This window comes from Colletes latitarsis, chromosome 1 (genome assembly GCF_051014445.1).
Source record: "Colletes latitarsis isolate SP2378_abdomen chromosome 1, iyColLati1, whole genome shotgun sequence".
Classification (NCBI taxonomy): Eukaryota; Metazoa; Arthropoda; class Insecta; order Hymenoptera; family Colletidae; genus Colletes; species Colletes latitarsis.
Window position 1 is genome coordinate 53,623,267 of NC_135134.1, and position 16,863 is coordinate 53,640,129.

The 16,863-nt window shown below is 44.9% G+C and overlaps 1 protein-coding gene across 2 annotated transcripts in view; it reads right to left on the reverse strand.

The window, feature by feature from the left end:
- Positions 1–16,863, reverse strand: part of LOC143341197 (ankyrin repeat and SAM domain-containing protein 1A) — a 65,506-nt gene that overhangs the window by 48,095 nt on the left and 548 nt on the right. For both annotated transcript variants that reach the window (XM_076764336.1, XM_076765144.1), the window contains exons 2-5: positions 5,239–5,319; positions 4,910–5,066; positions 4,167–4,312; positions 3,812–3,934 (exon numbers count right to left, since the gene is read on the reverse strand). In XM_076764336.1, coding sequence (XP_076620451.1) covers positions 3,812–3,934; positions 4,167–4,312; positions 4,910–5,066; positions 5,239–5,319 — 507 coding nt within the window. The remainder of the gene's footprint in view (positions 1–3,811; positions 3,935–4,166; positions 4,313–4,909; positions 5,067–5,238; positions 5,320–16,863) is intronic.

Genomic DNA, 16,863 nt, shown 5'->3' on the forward strand with positions numbered 1-16,863 from the left:
GCCTGACCGCCGCGAATTTCCCATGTCGACCAATAGGGGGCGCGAAACCCAGATTTCGTTTTGTGTCCGTCGTGCACCGACTGCAGTGACCGCAGCCATCCGTCGCATATAGGATTCGTGGCTGGGAATCGGATTCACGTGCACCTATGTTGTTATTACCGTGCCATAGGGGTATTTGTATACTGGCTTACCAAGAGCACCGATATTGAATCCGATAATAGACATTACTCCGGTCCCATTCCCAATCCCATTCGTCCCCGCTCCCTTTCTCTGCCAATTCTGTCTCTTTCCATCGCGTTTCGCCGCCGCCCCCGCATTTGGCTGATCCACCAAATATCGTGGCGAGCGCGTGAAACGCGTGCGTGAACGCAATCATCGCAGTGTGCATCGGTACACAGTCGAATCCCGGGTGCGTTTCGACGTGGTCGCGCGACTGCGTGTGTACACTCACTCGAACGTACACCCACCCCTGCGATCCTCCACTTCCACGCGCGTACACACGGCGAGGCAACACCGAAAACGAGCGTACACGATGGAGTTCCGCGCCCCGGCACCGTAGTTTCGCGCCTATTCAAACATTCGAAATGCCCGTACACACGCGCGACGCCGTTCGCCGTTGTTTGACCGTGGAGATTGTCGGACCCTTTCGGACCTAATCAGCGAGATGAGAACTGATCGAATCGGGCGCAATTTATTGCGTTAAACGACACGGTAGCGCGCGAAACCTCCATTTTTGTTTCCGTCGCGCAGGGTCGGACGGGGCCAAAAACGTTTCTCAGGGTTAGTCATTGGTAATCCTGCACAAGATATGGTTCACTTCATTTTTCAAACGAGAATCGTTCGGCAAATATAAACGCACTTTAAAGCGACAAGTGACGAGCGTGCACGTTCGCGAGTCGCGTCTACGTGAAAACGCGCACGTACCAACGGTTGTGCGTGATTACACAGGTAGCCATTCGCGTGACAGTTAGGTGCCTTTTAAGCACCACGTACGCGCCTAACCATCGGTGACAGCAAAGGTGTGCAACCTATTAGAGGCGTAGAGGTTTTCTAGAGAAAAATTACTACCGTTTCGAGATCCTAAATTCATATTTCACTATTTACTTGAAGATCTGGAGGAACAGATAATCTAAAATATTCGAAGTATATCGACAACAGTGGAACGCGTATAAAATATTCGAATAATCCCAGTCCTAGTTTCAGTATCCATCGACGAGGAAACGATGGTTGAAGAACTGGGGGATGGAGACCGAGCGCAGGGGGTGGACGCGTCGCTGGCGACAGAAAATGCATTCATCGGACTGTGTATCGCGACGCGATCGTATTATAAGCGCCGAGAGCGCCGGTTAAAGCGATTACCGGCTGCGAGGCTGCATAGAAAAACCGACGTTATACCCGATTACAATGTGACTGCCGTTTCGTGGCGATTCACGATCGCTGGCCGATTTTCGATCCGAGCCGCGCCGAGCGTCCCGCGCTCCCAACCCCCCGATCGCGACTCGTCCGACAACGTCGATTATTTTAAAGGCTTTACCAGCCGGATTATGGACGTGACGCCGCGATGTTAAATGAGAACGAATTGGCCGAGCAAAGCGTTAAATACAATTCCGTTTCCGGGGCTCCGCGATCCTGCTGAACGCGAATCGTTTTTGCTCCGAGGGGAGAAACATTTTGGACGCTTTGAAATAAACGATTTTGTTTTTTTTCACCCCTGATCGGTGGTATTTTCTTGATGAATGGGTTCTTTTTTTGTCTTGAGTTGGCATCGGAGTTTGACAACCGAAGGCGTACACTTTTCTCGTAACAAAATTTTATATTGTATTATGTGCTTGAACGACAATTTGAAACATCAAAGTAATGGTTAGCCAAGCACGCGAGCCTTTGCTATCATCAAAGACGTACGAAGATTTTAAGTGTTTTCGACCGTATAATTGATCGTCCTCAGAAAAAAGCATGTAATTTTAAACGTAGTACGATACGCGATTTTATAAAATTAAAAAATACGTAGATATGCGAGGGGGGGGGGGCAAAGAATTGTTTTGAATTTGAGCCGAAATTCGTTCCCGTTATTTAATTGTACAGCACCGGCGCAACCGATTATCCGGTTAATCTTGCATCATCCGATTGAACGGTTCAATTAATCAAATAACAATGGTTCGCGCTCACAGTATCGTTTATTTAACTGAACATTTTTACCGCGCAACGCAACGATCGCCGATTATTCGTGTAAATACTAGTAAATCGATCGAACGCAGCGAGCTTTTATTTATGACAAAATATCTCTATTCGTATCGTCGCGAAATAAATTTTAAAATCAACACTGAGTCAAATACAGGCTGCTTCGTAGTCTCGCGGGAATATTTCTAAAACTGAAGTAGAAAAGGAGGAAAAAATGTAAGATGCCCATCGTTAACATAACACGTTTTACTTAAAAAGAAAATACTCTGTAGATCGCAATATAAGCAGTCTACGGATTTCTTTTTAAAAAACTCTCTGAAGATCGGTAACTGTATTTTAATTTACATGTTCAAAAGCGATTAAGCAGCCGTTTGGTGGCTCACGGACGACAGTGTGCGACAATTCAAAGAAAATCCCTCTGAGGGGGAGATATTTCATCGATGTGCGCCTTTATCAATGCGACGGTACACCTTCAGGCATGAAAGGGCATTAAACATCCCGGGACAGAGAGCGAGCAATCGCGATTCAGCCAGGCCGTGAGCGCTCAGTCTGATCTAGGTCGATACGTTTCGAAGGTAATGATTAATACGATCCTCGTAATCGAGAAGCGGTCAGCAATCCGCACGGATGGACAGAGCTGTTGACGGTGCGATGCGCGATCGAATGCATTCGCACAGCTCGAAGAGGAACGAGAGGGCAATCGGCAGGATGGTAATATAGGACGTGTAACCAGGAGAGGGTTGCGACGGATCATGCCAGTTGGAGGACGTACATACATATCGTATTCGACGGGATTACGCAACGCGGTGCTCTCTGATTGGCTCTAATGGGCAACGCTACAAATGGCACGACATCGTTATGGTTAGCTGAAACGAGTCCATTGTTGTTCCTGGGGCACAATGCGCGAGACGACGCATTACTCGGTAATTAGCGCGAACAGAACAAGGGGAGAAAAAGTGTCCTGGCGTTCTGAGACGAGGCATTCAAGGAACGCTCGCTATCCATCGAGAAAAATTCACGTACAGTCGCCACTGTCGTGAATTTGGTCCTTTTTAACCGAGGACCAACGCGAAAGAAATTTTATTGTAAGTGAAATATTGACGTATTCGTTAAAAAAAAAACTGACAAGGTTCCCTTTCAGTCTCGTTACGTCAAACACAAATTAATCGTGCGATGCGTGTACGCGCTCGGAAGCCCAGTGTACACGAGTTCGGCAGGGTTCCGCGAATCATGAATAATCTAACAACGATCCTGATCTGCAATGCAATATAAAATAGATTTCATGGACACTGACGGCAAACGCGCGAGCTGCCACCCTCGCGTGTTGATCGAACGCCATGCACGATCAACGGACTCGGCTTGATTGAATAAAGAGAGACCGTGGAACTGTTGAACTATACCGACTGGTTATTGGACGCGCTATAATCGAAAGCACGGCCTAAGGTAGAGAGACCATATACTAGATAAAATTCAAAACGTCGGAATACGAAGCAATAATCGTACAGAATTTTAAACATAACAACAATGTAATAGCTTTCTATATTACTATGTTATAATAGCAACCATTTTGAAACAAGTGCATTAAACCATGGAATAAAAAGTTCAAAGGAAAAGCCTGTTTACAAGGACTCACCTGTGACCATTTCGCGAAGCCAGATGCAGTGGAGTGTGAGGGAAGATCACCGACGAGGAAGAGTTCCGAAGAGGCACGATCAGCTCTGGATACATACTAACGAGTAATTGCACGGTTTCCAGTCTATAAAAGATAATGAACTTTTCAGAGGGGATACAAAGCCAATTAGCAATCGTCGTCGATTATTCGATTCCAACGATCCGATAATTCCGATGCTAGGAAAATAGCGAGTCGAATTTCGAGCTACGCGTGTCGAATAAACAGGCGCAGAAATGTGAATAAACTTCGGATTTAAATGATAAAAAACAAAAAAAAAAAAAAAAGAAAATGATAAAAATCTGCACGTGCAATTTACCTGCCATATTGTGCAGCGAGATCGAGCGCAGATTCTCCCCGGCTGTTGCGGATACTGGGGTCGCATCCGTATTGCAACAGCTGTGCCACCACTTCCGTGTGCCCATACTGTGCTGCACAGTGCAACGCTGTCTCGTTGTCCTTCGTCTGCGATCATACAAAGCCGGTATTTCCAGTTAACAAATAACTTCGCCCCGATTCCGAGCATTAGGAAATTTCGTGTGAACCTCGAAGCGACGCGAGACCGGGAAATCTCTTTGTTGCTCGAGCAAGAGGGAACAACAATTACTTTTTACGAAAACAGACGAACAACTCGCACGAAACGAGATCGCGCGTCGTGGTACATACCGAACAGTAGAATTAATACAGAAGTTGAATGAAAACCGACGCCTCCGTAATTTTAGTTTGAATGCATTCATAAACGAAACAGTAGTCGAGTTCTTGAAACGAGCTCTTTTATTGAATGCACAATAATTTCTTCCCACCACTCGACTGTATCTTAAAGAATCTCACTGTTTCTCTCTCTTTAACCGTATCTTGCTCTTTACTGTTCCACTTTTCTTCCCCTCGCTAGTCGCAAATGTTACGAAGGCCGACTAGAATATTTAATTCTGTCCAGAACTGGTCCCAGAAAAGCTCGTTTCACGGATCATTTCTTTATTTTGTTGGAGATTAACGACGATCGAAAATATGCACGGTGGTTTTTCTTTAATTAAGAAAAAAGAAGAGTATAAATTTACTGACCGTAAGATTCACTTTGGGTACCGAAGGTCCTTGGGTAAGAATTAACCGCACGATATCAGCATCGCCCGCCCAAGCTGCCAAATGAAGCGGCGAAGAGCCTTTAGCGTCGACGACGTTAGTGGAAGCCTCATATTGGAGCAATAACTTTACCACCTCCCTGAGGATAAAAGCGTTTCCTCGAATTATCGTCAGAGTATAAGCGACATCGATTAATAGGCGATCGAACGGAATATTAATAAGAAAAATGTCACGAATCGACTCGTGAAACGAAAGTGGTCGGATAAATACTGGTAACGAAACGAGCTTGCGTTCGATCGATTGATACGTACTTGTGACCATTCAGAGCTGCATGATGAAGGGCGGAATATCCACTGGCGTCTTGCACATTAGCCCCCGGACCCCGCCGTAAGCTGCAAACAAACGAAATATATTTGCAATGATTTAAACGTTCTCTTTCCTAAGTCTATTCGCGAACTAAACGATTTCGACGCGTACCATATCTTTATTTGAAAAATAATCTTAATAGTTATATTTATCGCAACTCTCTGCACCACGTTATCCTCGGTTACATAATTCTTTTTATTCGTGACACTTTTTTTTTACTTTGTAATTTCTCTCGCTGCTGGGTCGGAGATCTTTCTGAAAGCTTCTATGCTCCAGATCTTCCGCGACCTCGTTTTGAGTTACCTTGCGGTTCTGGATGCGTGTAGCCTTTATGAGCTTGAACCTACCAAGGAGAGTCATTAGATCTAATGGACCTGGATGCAATCCTTGCTTCCTTAACCTCGACTGTAATTCAGAATACGCTCGTACCTCGCGAGCATGGATGTAATCCTTGCTTCTTTGAACAGTCGGAAACGGCTGATCTTTTTTCCATAAAAAGCAACCCTTTTTATAGCGCTTTCGGTAGATACCGCGGCGCAAACAAAACTTTTTTATTACCCTTTCGCGTGTGGCGAACCCGGAACGCGTCGGTTACTTATCCTTATACTGAAATTAATATACAGGATGTTCAACAACCTCTGGGAAAAATTTTAATATTGAGATTCTAGAGCCGTTTGAAGATTGAACCACTTTCATGGGGGTTTTCTCATTTTACGGGGTTAAGCAACAACGTTTGCATTTCGAAACATTAGAATCCCTCAATTCGTTCGGAAGTTATGATGTTTTCAAACATACGCATGAAATTTCAGTAGAACAAGATATCTGATCAGACACTAGATTTTTGGTAAGGAATCTTTTTCTCGAAAGTGCATAGGATTTCAGGGGTATGTCTATTCACCAAAAATGATTGTAATTGGCCCCCCCTAGCTAGAAATAATTTTTTTAGAACGATTTGAAATTTCTTTTTTCGCCGTAATCAGCGCATACACAGTGTACTAACAATTCACACACGAAACATTGCGTCCTTCTCCTCTTTTGTCTTCGCTGTAATTTGCATTGCAAAAAAACATTGCTACGCGTTGGAATATTATAAATTACATTATTCTCGGTATTCTAGATTAACAGTACGCCGTGGAAATTTAAAATTCCATATCGCATTTTGTATTCACGAAATGACCGCGAAATTGACACGAAACCATAGAATTGATATGCAAACGAGTAGATTAAATTGTCTATTCTAAAAGTTTGATATATTTTAACCATACTTCATACTTTGTACAATTGTATGCATCGCACTAGATTACGTTTTTCCACCGATAACGTCATAAATGGTCGACGATACCGGAATTTCTTGGAACCTACGATGCTTCCTCTATTGGATGATGTCCCGCTTCAGTTACGATGCAATTTAAAATACATCCAACGGGATGGAGCATCGGCTCATAAGTAACGTCCAGATTCTAACACAATATTCAGAAACGTTCAGAGTAAAACGGTTTGGCGCACGTTTCCCACAATTTGGCTACCCCGTTTATGAATTTTTTTTTAAAAAGACGTGTACTTCCAAAGGTAAAATTAAAAGCATATTTATTACGCAACTTCAAGATGTAATGAAAAAGTTCTCCCCAGTTTCAAAAATCACCCTGCATAACAATTTGATTCCCAACATTTTATACAGAATTTGATTCACGGCCAACAACAGATATCCAATCACGAACTTATGTAATTTGCTGTCATAACACTAATCGCAGGATGTCAGGAAACGCATGCTTGATTTGTAACGACTGATTATCAAACAACGCAACCGGTCAACCGGCTTCGTCCGTGGACTCTATACACTGAAAGACGTAGCGATACTCGCGTGGGTGTGCGACTCGTTTCCGCAATTAAAAGTTTACGCTGTCCCGATATAATTAATAGAGTTGCGAATTAAAGAAATCCCTCGCCACGCAGTTATAGTCCGGGCCAAAATATAACGAGGTCGAAAAACTAAACACTTGAGGGTTGGGACTGACTACTGCTGCGGCACTTAGGGCCGTACATGACATATTCCTTGAGGGTGCCTTTCTGAATGTTTTTCTGTGTCCGTAACAGCACTATCTTTTTTCATTTTCTACATGCATATACAGGATGTTCACCCACTCCTGGGAAAAATTTTAATGGGAGATTCTAGAGGCCAAAATAAGACGAAAATCAAGAATACCTATTTGTTGATGGAGGCTTCGTTAAGAAGTTATTAACGTTTAAAGTTCCGCCAATACTGAATTTTTTCCTCGAAACTGGGTAGGATTTCGAGGGTATGTGTAATGACCAAAAATGATTGTACTTGACCCCCGCAATTAAAAATAATTTTTTTAGAACGATTCGAAATTTTTTTTTTTCGCCGAAAAATTTAGGCACCTACCCCCTGTCGATTTTTCTTAAAAAAGTTGTCTAACACGGAAGGTTCTTCGTGTATCCATAAATTAATTAATATTTAAACAAACATAATGCGCGAATTTCGTAAAATTTCCCGCAGGGAGCTCGAGGTGGCCTTTTTATCGAGTTCTCGGTCGGTCATTACGCGGTTGAGGGTTAATTATTGGCAAAATGGCCTTCGCTAATGCAGATTACGATTCTCGTCGGTTCGATAAACGGTGCGCTCTCTCTATGGCGAAATTTCAAGCTACTCGACCGTTTCGGGTACTCGGTCAGCACGACGAGTCTCGTGGGAGCGTCGGCACGAAGCAACCCTCCGACGTTCGCGCTATTTGCCGCGACGTTCGAGCCACCCCCGATTGTCAGGTCGCCGGCGTCGCGCGGTAACGATCATCCAACGGCGGCCGGGGCCCCATTTCCGCAATTAGGAATTCGTGTTCGCTGCCGGTAACAAACACCCGCCGGCAACACGGCCTCCGCGGTGCCAAAGAATCACGCAACGCGTCACAGTATCGGCCGCGGCGCGGCGCAGCCGGTTAGGTCGCACAATGGGCCCCGCGGACAGGAACGGGCTCGCTAATGAAGCCTACGATGCATCCTGTATGCAGCACATGTTCTCATTACGACGCCTTTGTCGTAACCGTGCCCGCGATAAACGCACCCCCGCGTTTATCCCCTTGAGACGACCGCGACACCTTCCTTTGGATCACAAACCATTCGATCTTCCTGTTTTCGAGGCTCTCGTTCGAGTCTCCAAGGGTTGACTAATTTTTTCGTAAAATATTTCTGTAACTAACGACACTGGAGGGAAGATCGTTTCAACGTTTCCGATTCGATCTGTAAAAATATTTCGTGGATGCGAAACTAAAAATGTAAGTGTTGATCCTGAATACCGAAGGAAATGTAAATTGGAATGTTCTCAGCTATGTAAATTGCAGCGAAGACAAAAGAGTGAAGCGTATCGTGAGACCGATTTAAAAATCGCCCGTATCCCGTGGACCATAGTTTGCAATTGCCTGACCTAGACGCGTCGGCGATGCACGGAAGAGTTTCTCGTTATCCCCCGTGTTCTTCTTAAGTGGATTCGATTAGCGTAACCTCAAGCTGGCCACTCGCGCTACCACCCTCGAAGCGTCGAGTGCTCGCGATCAAAGGCGATCGAATTGCCCGGATTTTACGATCGGTCCATGGACGCGTGTAGACGCGCGACAAAGCGGTCATTGGAATTGAAAATGAGATCGAGGCGAATCCGTCGAACGACGTAATCTTTGACTAAAATGTACAGTCAACAGTCCGTGCCCCCCGAATGCTCATCGACTGAAAATTAGAGGACTACTCGTCGCTATATTTCTAAATAAAAGGAACCAATAACTATAAATTACTTGTAGTCGTAGAATTCTGCTGCTTAACTTATAAATGTAAACTTTAGTAACGAGTTTCAACACAAGTATCAAGCAAACTTAGTTGGGCGATTTTACACCATCGATGTTACACAAAAATATATTTAATCAATTTAAATCTGAATTTAATTAACTTGAATTCAATTTCAGTTTAATAAATTTCATTTAATATAAATTTGTTTTTACTTGTAATATCGATCGTTTAAAACGAGCCAATTAAGTTCATTTACCATCTGCATTAAAATTAATTACTGAAAAATTCAACACGATCAGCGTTCGAACGTATCGAAGATGTTTCAAGAGTATCTGTACAGAAGAGATATATTTTCAATACTCGATGATATTCATTATATTATAATATTGTTTTAATTTAAGTTCGAAAACATTTAGGATAGATCGTGGATACGCAATGACAATTCATAGCGCTCAGAAAAAGAGGTGTTTTTAAATTTAAACGGCGAAAATGAGGAAATCGTAGGTGGAATGCAAATTCTAGCCTGGTAATTATACCGTTATTGTCCCTCGCGCGCGAGTAACATCGTGTTTCTGGACACCACGCAATTAACTCATCAAAACAACGTGTATTAGTACACGCGGAACACCCACTATCTTCTCACAAATACTAAGACATTCGAACGATTAAACTGCATTGCTCGTATGAACTAAAATTTTCGAAATAAATTATCGCAAACAAGTTCATCGTCCTATTGGCGTAAAATAAACTTAAGTAAACGACGACTAACAAAACATGTCGTAGCAACCAGTTACAAATTTGCAGACTCGGCGAACGTTAAAAAGATATACTAGTTTCGGTATTTGACAACGCAAAATCAATGCCGCGGAAAAACAACGTAAGGGGGCACAATATTTATCTTGCTCGATTAATACACATCATAACCGAGCACTCGAAGGCACGATATTTGCTCGGTTCTCGCTGATTCCGATATGAAGATGGAGACGTAAAACTATGTATGTTTACCCTCGTCCTTCGAACTGTCACACGGCTCTTGTATCGTTATTAGAAACGTCGCGACATTGTACCGATATTAAATATCGCATTTCCTGCATATAGTGTCGCGTATATTGACAATTATCTGTCAGTATTCCCTCCGTTTTCATATTCGACCTTGGTAAACACATGTCGCGTGTAAACCAATTAAATGTGCAATTAACCACTACCTGTCTAATTCACAACGACACGCGTCGCTGTTTATCGCTGTTGTTCGCGAAGGTGTTACAACCGTAAACAATGATCAATATCACTTTTTAGCGAATGATATTTACCTATATCGAGCGTCAACTGAAAATTGTCGGAAACAAACGGTTGGAAATACCAGTGTTTGTCAAAGCGCCGCAGCGTCAATACGCGCGTCTATAGTGTGGTAAAAACTGCACGTGTAAATATGTAAAAATATCCATTTGCGATGGCAATTTAATTCTGCCCCGAGTAAAGGCTGTTGCGCCGAACGACAAAATATAAAAGGAACGTAAAACGTTACAGCGAACGAAAATACTTTTAAAAAAGACACCGATTCTGATATTATTGTTTATTTTATAGACACAAAGCAATTGTGATATTCTGCTTCGAATAATATTCTGCGCCAAATTAACAGAGACGCGTCGATACTATTTTAATCGAAAATAATAATTATTTACGCGATACGATATCTTCGTAAACGTATCAATTAATACGTTTATGGCACGCGTTATTACCGTGGTTCTCCGTTTAAAAAATGTCTTTCGATACAATATGGAAGAATTATCTTAATTTACCTGCTTATAATATATGCACCCTCAAGCAAGAGTTTAGTTTACGATCTCGCTATATCGTGGCCCAGACTATACAATTTTTTTCGTTCGTCCCAGAGCAACTTTAATAACTGATATACGATAAAACAAGATTGTAAAAAAATCTAAGAACTCGTTGGCGAACAATTTCCAGGCCGGGCCCAAGACAACGAATCGAAGAATCCGGTGATTATTGTCATTGTTCGCCTCGCTTCCGAACAATTTCGTTCTCGCCCCCCCTCCCCCTCCCAAATGAGCGAACCAGCCGAGAAACGCGTAAAAAAACTCGTGGATTTCCCTCGTTAACGGGAGGCGTTTTGAATCGACGCTTATACGTCGGTGGCGGCATCAAAGCATCGCATTCAGTTTACCCAAAACAATTACGCGAACCGAAGGCCTTTCTCTGCGGAACGAGGCACATCAAAGGGCGCGACCGACGTCGTCATTAAGCAACGACGTCATTAAGCTTTCGGATACCGGCACTTTAAATGATCGGCTCGCGGGCGACGGCACGCGTGCAAGTCCGCGATGCAGGATCGTTCGAGGCACGGGCCGTCGTTGCAGCCTCTCGAGGAACCTCTAATCCATTGTAACTAAGATCAAAAACGAGAGAAACTGTCGATTTTACAAACGCAAACTCCCGGGGTTCGCCCCCCGGTTCGCGTTCAAGTGCAGGGGTGGTTCACCCGCGGTCCGGAGGGGCGGCAAGAAAAAGAAACGAACACTCGAGGGTACCCGCGGAGTGCCGCGCTACGCTTGGAAGTTCGAGGAGCCTTCGGCCAGGAGAAGAATAGAAAAGAGCTAACGCGCGGAGAGGAGGACGGCACGTGTTGAATTTCCCTCTTTCTCTTCCTCTCTCCATTCTTACTCACGTCGACTCCGGCTGTCCTGGCGCGCCGCTCTCTCGCTCTTTACGGCGCGTATTTGTTTTCCGCGCCCTAACAACGGACCACGGGTACGCCGGTGGTGGTAGCCAACTCTCTCTTAAACCCGGGCATACAGGAACGACGTAACCCCCGGGACTCGTGTATACGTCGGAACACAAATCCACCTACACCGGAGTGTATATACGTTGGAATGGCCACGCTCGTCCCCGTGTGTCTCGCCGCGTCGGGGACGTTTGACTCTTCCTTTCTTTCGTCCTCCACCCGCTCAGCGGCCCCCTCCCGCAGCTTCTGCTCCGTCTTTCTCCGTCTGTCGCACCCTCGCCGCCGGCTCGTTCCTCGTTTGCCCCATTCATCGAGTTTATCCGCTTGCCCAAGTTCCTTAATTAAACCCTGAAGATTGTCTGCAAAAAGGACATCGCCCAGTGCCCTCGACGTCTACGAACATTACGAATTGGACGACGAGGGGACATGAAAGACACGGATACGACAGGGGAACGCCGAATGAAACGCACGACCGCCGTCTGTCGAGCATCTATAATGGCAATTTCTTGCGGGGCTTTAATCAAGACGTCGAACGATCAGCGGCAAAAATGACCGGCTGGATAATTGTGACCGTTGTTTTTGTCGCCTGTCGCGGTAACCGACGATCGGAGTACGTGAGAACTGCGTTCCTGCCGCGGAGGTACGCGGAACAGTGTCGTATTAATAATATGTAATAAAGCTTAAGTGGATCGCACGTTGGAATTAGATGGCGTGTGTCACGCGAAATGTTAAACTGAATATGGACACTGTTCGCAAAGGATCGACAGGAATGGGTTTTAAAGAGCATTTCATCAGCGTGTTACGAGCGGAGATTTCTCCCTACTTGATACTTTGACCCTTTCGGATGGCCGGAAATGTGCCCGCCTAGATAGGGTCATCGCTCTACCGATGGTGTGTCGTGACCGGTGTTTCCACGAAATTGAAATTAGATCGATTGCACGTACTCCCAGCCCTACTTTAACTCGATTTTTCAGGCATAAAAACATATCAAAAATTCTACGGGTAGTTGAGAACCACGTGAGAACCAAGCCGGGCGATAAACAATAACAGTAGCGTTTAAAGTGAAATTTGTAAGAGTGCTCCGCGTCATTGAATTGCGCGGTTTTCCCCGGCACTCGACGATCAGAGGCGCAATAAAATGTCGAGGGACGAGAGAGAACTTCCATCCAGCCCTTTCCGGTTCCACGGTCGCGAATGCTCGGTAGGAACGCACCCTCGCGCCGGAGGCGGTTAGAAGAGGAAAACTAGGCAGATCGGTCGAGGGTGACCGGAAGAGGGAGGAAGAAGGTGAGAGAACCGCGGAACGCGAGAACGTTGAAGGAAGAAACAAAGACGGAAGACGGGGGAGTGAGAGTAACCGAAACAGAAGCAGAGACCGAACGAGGGTGGCAGAGAGAGAGGAAAACGACGAGACAAGGGAGGAGAAAACAATAAGCTAAGGGAGGATGCGTGTACGCGAGACGGAGTGATCAAGAAAGAATAACGGAAAACAAGAGAGGGAAGGTGCGTACGTGTGTCGTGGAAAAGTGGAAACAAGACAGAGACGGACAAGGATGAAACGATGGTGGAGGTGTACACGCTCGCGAGGGGCGTTAAGGCATCAAATCGATAAATTCCTCCGGCGAAGAAGAGGGGCCACGGATACGTGCTGATGTTCGCGAAAAGGTCCTTCCTCGCAAACACTCCGAGTGTCACTCCAGCAAGGTGACAGAAAAAAGCGGCGACTCTCTTATAGTTGCACTTTATGCAGTTTCGAACCCCTCGAGGAAAGGGCGCCACTCGAAGGGAGGATCGGCCATCGATCCGTCTAGGAGTGAATTCAGTGAACGCTGCCCGACGTTCTCGTCACGGCAGAATGCCTTGCTGTCGGCTAATTATCCCCTCGTCGATCGTTTAACGCATCGATTCCTTCTTCCGGAAGAGCGGAGAACGAACAAAACGTTACAGCGATATCGGTCGAGTGTAACAGAATCGTTGCGGGGAACTCGTAATTCTCAAATTCAATGCCGTTTCAGGGACAATGTAACATCCCGTCGTGGCATCGAGGGCGGTTTAACGAAGGAACAAGACGACACTGATCTCTCGAAAATTTGAATCGCCCGCCTTTTCATCCGGCGGTTAACCTCGTTACGTTCCAGACGTTGTGAAATTACTGACCTAGTATTTCGAGAAGAAAATATTCGCTGCATTCCGCGCTGCGAGCACATACCGATCCCCAGGAATTTCGGGAAATTTATAAATCCCAAATTACGAGAATTCCGCGCACTCTAACCGAGAACAATTCTTCGGTTACTAAAGATGTTCGAAATTTAATTGTTCACCACGTTACTTTCAGTCTCGAGCTTACCAGAGTGTTAAAGAGTACTTATTTCCATACGAGAAATTATGTAAACGATAAAAATGAATTTCCGTATCTCGGAGATTTCGAGTTGGACCGCGGTACCCAAGAGACATCAAAGAGAGACGTTATCGCGGCGAGCGAACGACGTTAAAAGTTTCGATCCGCGGGAGCCCAGAAGGGCCCGGGGCGAGGTTTTCAGAGGAACAGTAGCCCTTTCGTGGCCCCCGGGGGCCGTGATTAAAATTATTGCCCGACCCAAAGTCAACACGTCTGGCAAACAAAGGATAAACACATTCGCGGGCAGTGGTACACGAGAAGTGGCGCATCCAGTTCGCGATTAGCATCGCAAAATATTTCTCGTCCCTCCCTGGCGAACGTCGCCCGCGTCGTTTGTAGCGCGATGTTCGGGCCGCGTTTTATATTGCTTTCCTGTGATCTCTTGTCGAGGATGAGGACGAGGCGGAGGTGGAGGAGCAGAAAGAAGGAGGGAGCAAAAGGCCGAGCGCGACACGCGGCACCGAGACGAGCAAGAGAGCAGAGACCATAGGAGGATGAGTAAAAAGCTTTGGTGGAAAGTTGCCGCGGGCGCGCTTTGTAGTTATGGACAAGTTGCACGGCTGGTGACGAGCAAAAGAGGCAATTTGTTAGAAGAGGAACGCGTTTGTCGCGCGCGATACATTTAGGATTCGCCCTGTGCACGCGATCCTTTTTCTTTTTCTCCGTCCGTATCTGTCCTTTTCCCGCTCGTTTCGCCTCATCTGCCTTCGCAAAGCGACGGGGAAAAACGCTTCTTGCCTTCGTCGGTCCTTTCTAACCCCATCGCCGTCCCCGCCACCCCTCTTGTTTTGTTCCTGTGTTTCTCCTTCTCTTCGTAGGTTTTGCTCGCGACCGACAATCGGTGTTAAAGTGCGTGAAGGCACTCGAAGCACGCGCGCCCGCTTGCGAGTACAGAAGGCACGCACCACGACCCTCTCGAAAACAAACGGCGGGTTCGCGTCCCGGCACGGCGTGACTTAATTAATGGAAGCGCGAGAAGTGTCGACAGAGTCGTCTTTGTCGAGAAGTTCGCGGGACTGGGTCAATAAAGACGCGAGACCGCGGACTGTTTCGAATAATTGCGCCTCCTGCATCGATCGCTCGACCGGCGCGCTCGAAACGATCGACGATCGAATATCGAGGGTCAGAATGAGAGAAATACGTAACGAATCTTTGCTGAAATGGTGAAATTCTAATTTTTATTCAACGCGTAAAGTTTCGTTGAAATTGCATTGAAAAGATTGTTCAATGTGAGATAGGGTTTGTAAAACCCTAACCGAAAAATGAAACCGGAGTCTTCACAGTGATAACGCCAATGCGTGCACTGAAACGACGCTTTTTAGACGCCACGATGACGACGTTGCTAAACTATGTTAACTCTAGCAGGATGACTAAGTTATTAGAGTAAATGCTTTTTACGCTGAAACGAATTGAACATAGGACTCACTGTCCTTACGTACGTTTATCACCAATGGAATATGCTAATTTTTCAGATGAATCATTTTTATTGCAATAATACTCTTAACTTTTTCAAACACAGTAAACAATCTAAATTAAATTTCGTGCAACGTGTGTGAATCTGTAAATAAAACTGATATCGTAACATGCAAAACATTGTTATATTATATTCCTTAATTACCGATACATCCTACGATCAATGTACTCATAAAGATTAGGTACTCCAATTTTACTTCTACATAATTCAGAATAAGAACAAAAACGTTACGGCTCCACATCCAAACGAGTTTTATCAATGACCCTTGAAAATGAATAGCTACCCACCGAATAAACTCTTTTATCTGCCCCCATAAATAGAAAATAACACGACCCGATAAGTCCTGTAAAGAAGCTTCATGCCGCTTCCAGACACGCGTCGACCAACACATGTTTCGTCGAATATTTCGTAGGTTTAATTAAATCCTTAATTACACCGAAGATAGAAACAAATACAACCGATTGAAACCTTAAATATAAAATTTTAATAATTGATAGTGCTAAATCGTTGCGTGTCTGTATGAACGCATCCTGGTGTATCGTTACACCGTATGCGCACGGGGTGATTCATGGTCATGGTGAAATCATGAATAATCAGACAACAATAACGTGCAAACACATACGGGTGCATTATTCTGTGTAGACATTCAGAGCAAGCCTGATTATGCTGAGAAAATTACAGTTCGCGCGTTTATTTTCACCTAGAAATCGTATGAAATGCGTTAGACGAAAATTCCCGATTATTAAGCACCGTACACAAACAAGAGGATGCGCGATCTCGTCTAAACACGGTTTCAGTTTTCATACAACACGCACCGTAGATCCAATTACCGGGTAAAGACGCGATCGCCGCGTAAAATATATCACGCAATTGAAAAGAAGATACAATATATTAGTTACAATTTTCACGGTGAAAAGAATTTTTTTTCAAACGGAACACAAATTACTTACGCTCCGAACGCATTCCTTCGTTTAATTAATATAAAAACGATTCGTCCTATTAACCGTACGAACAGCAGACACGCATCCACGAGAACCTCTCTCAAATTGTCGGATTAATTGCAAAAATGTAACGATCAATCGAGCGTGGGTAATTTAACGCAGGCACGGTACCGGTACGTGTAATGACTCGTCTGATACAGTTTATGTCTAAACACAGTTACC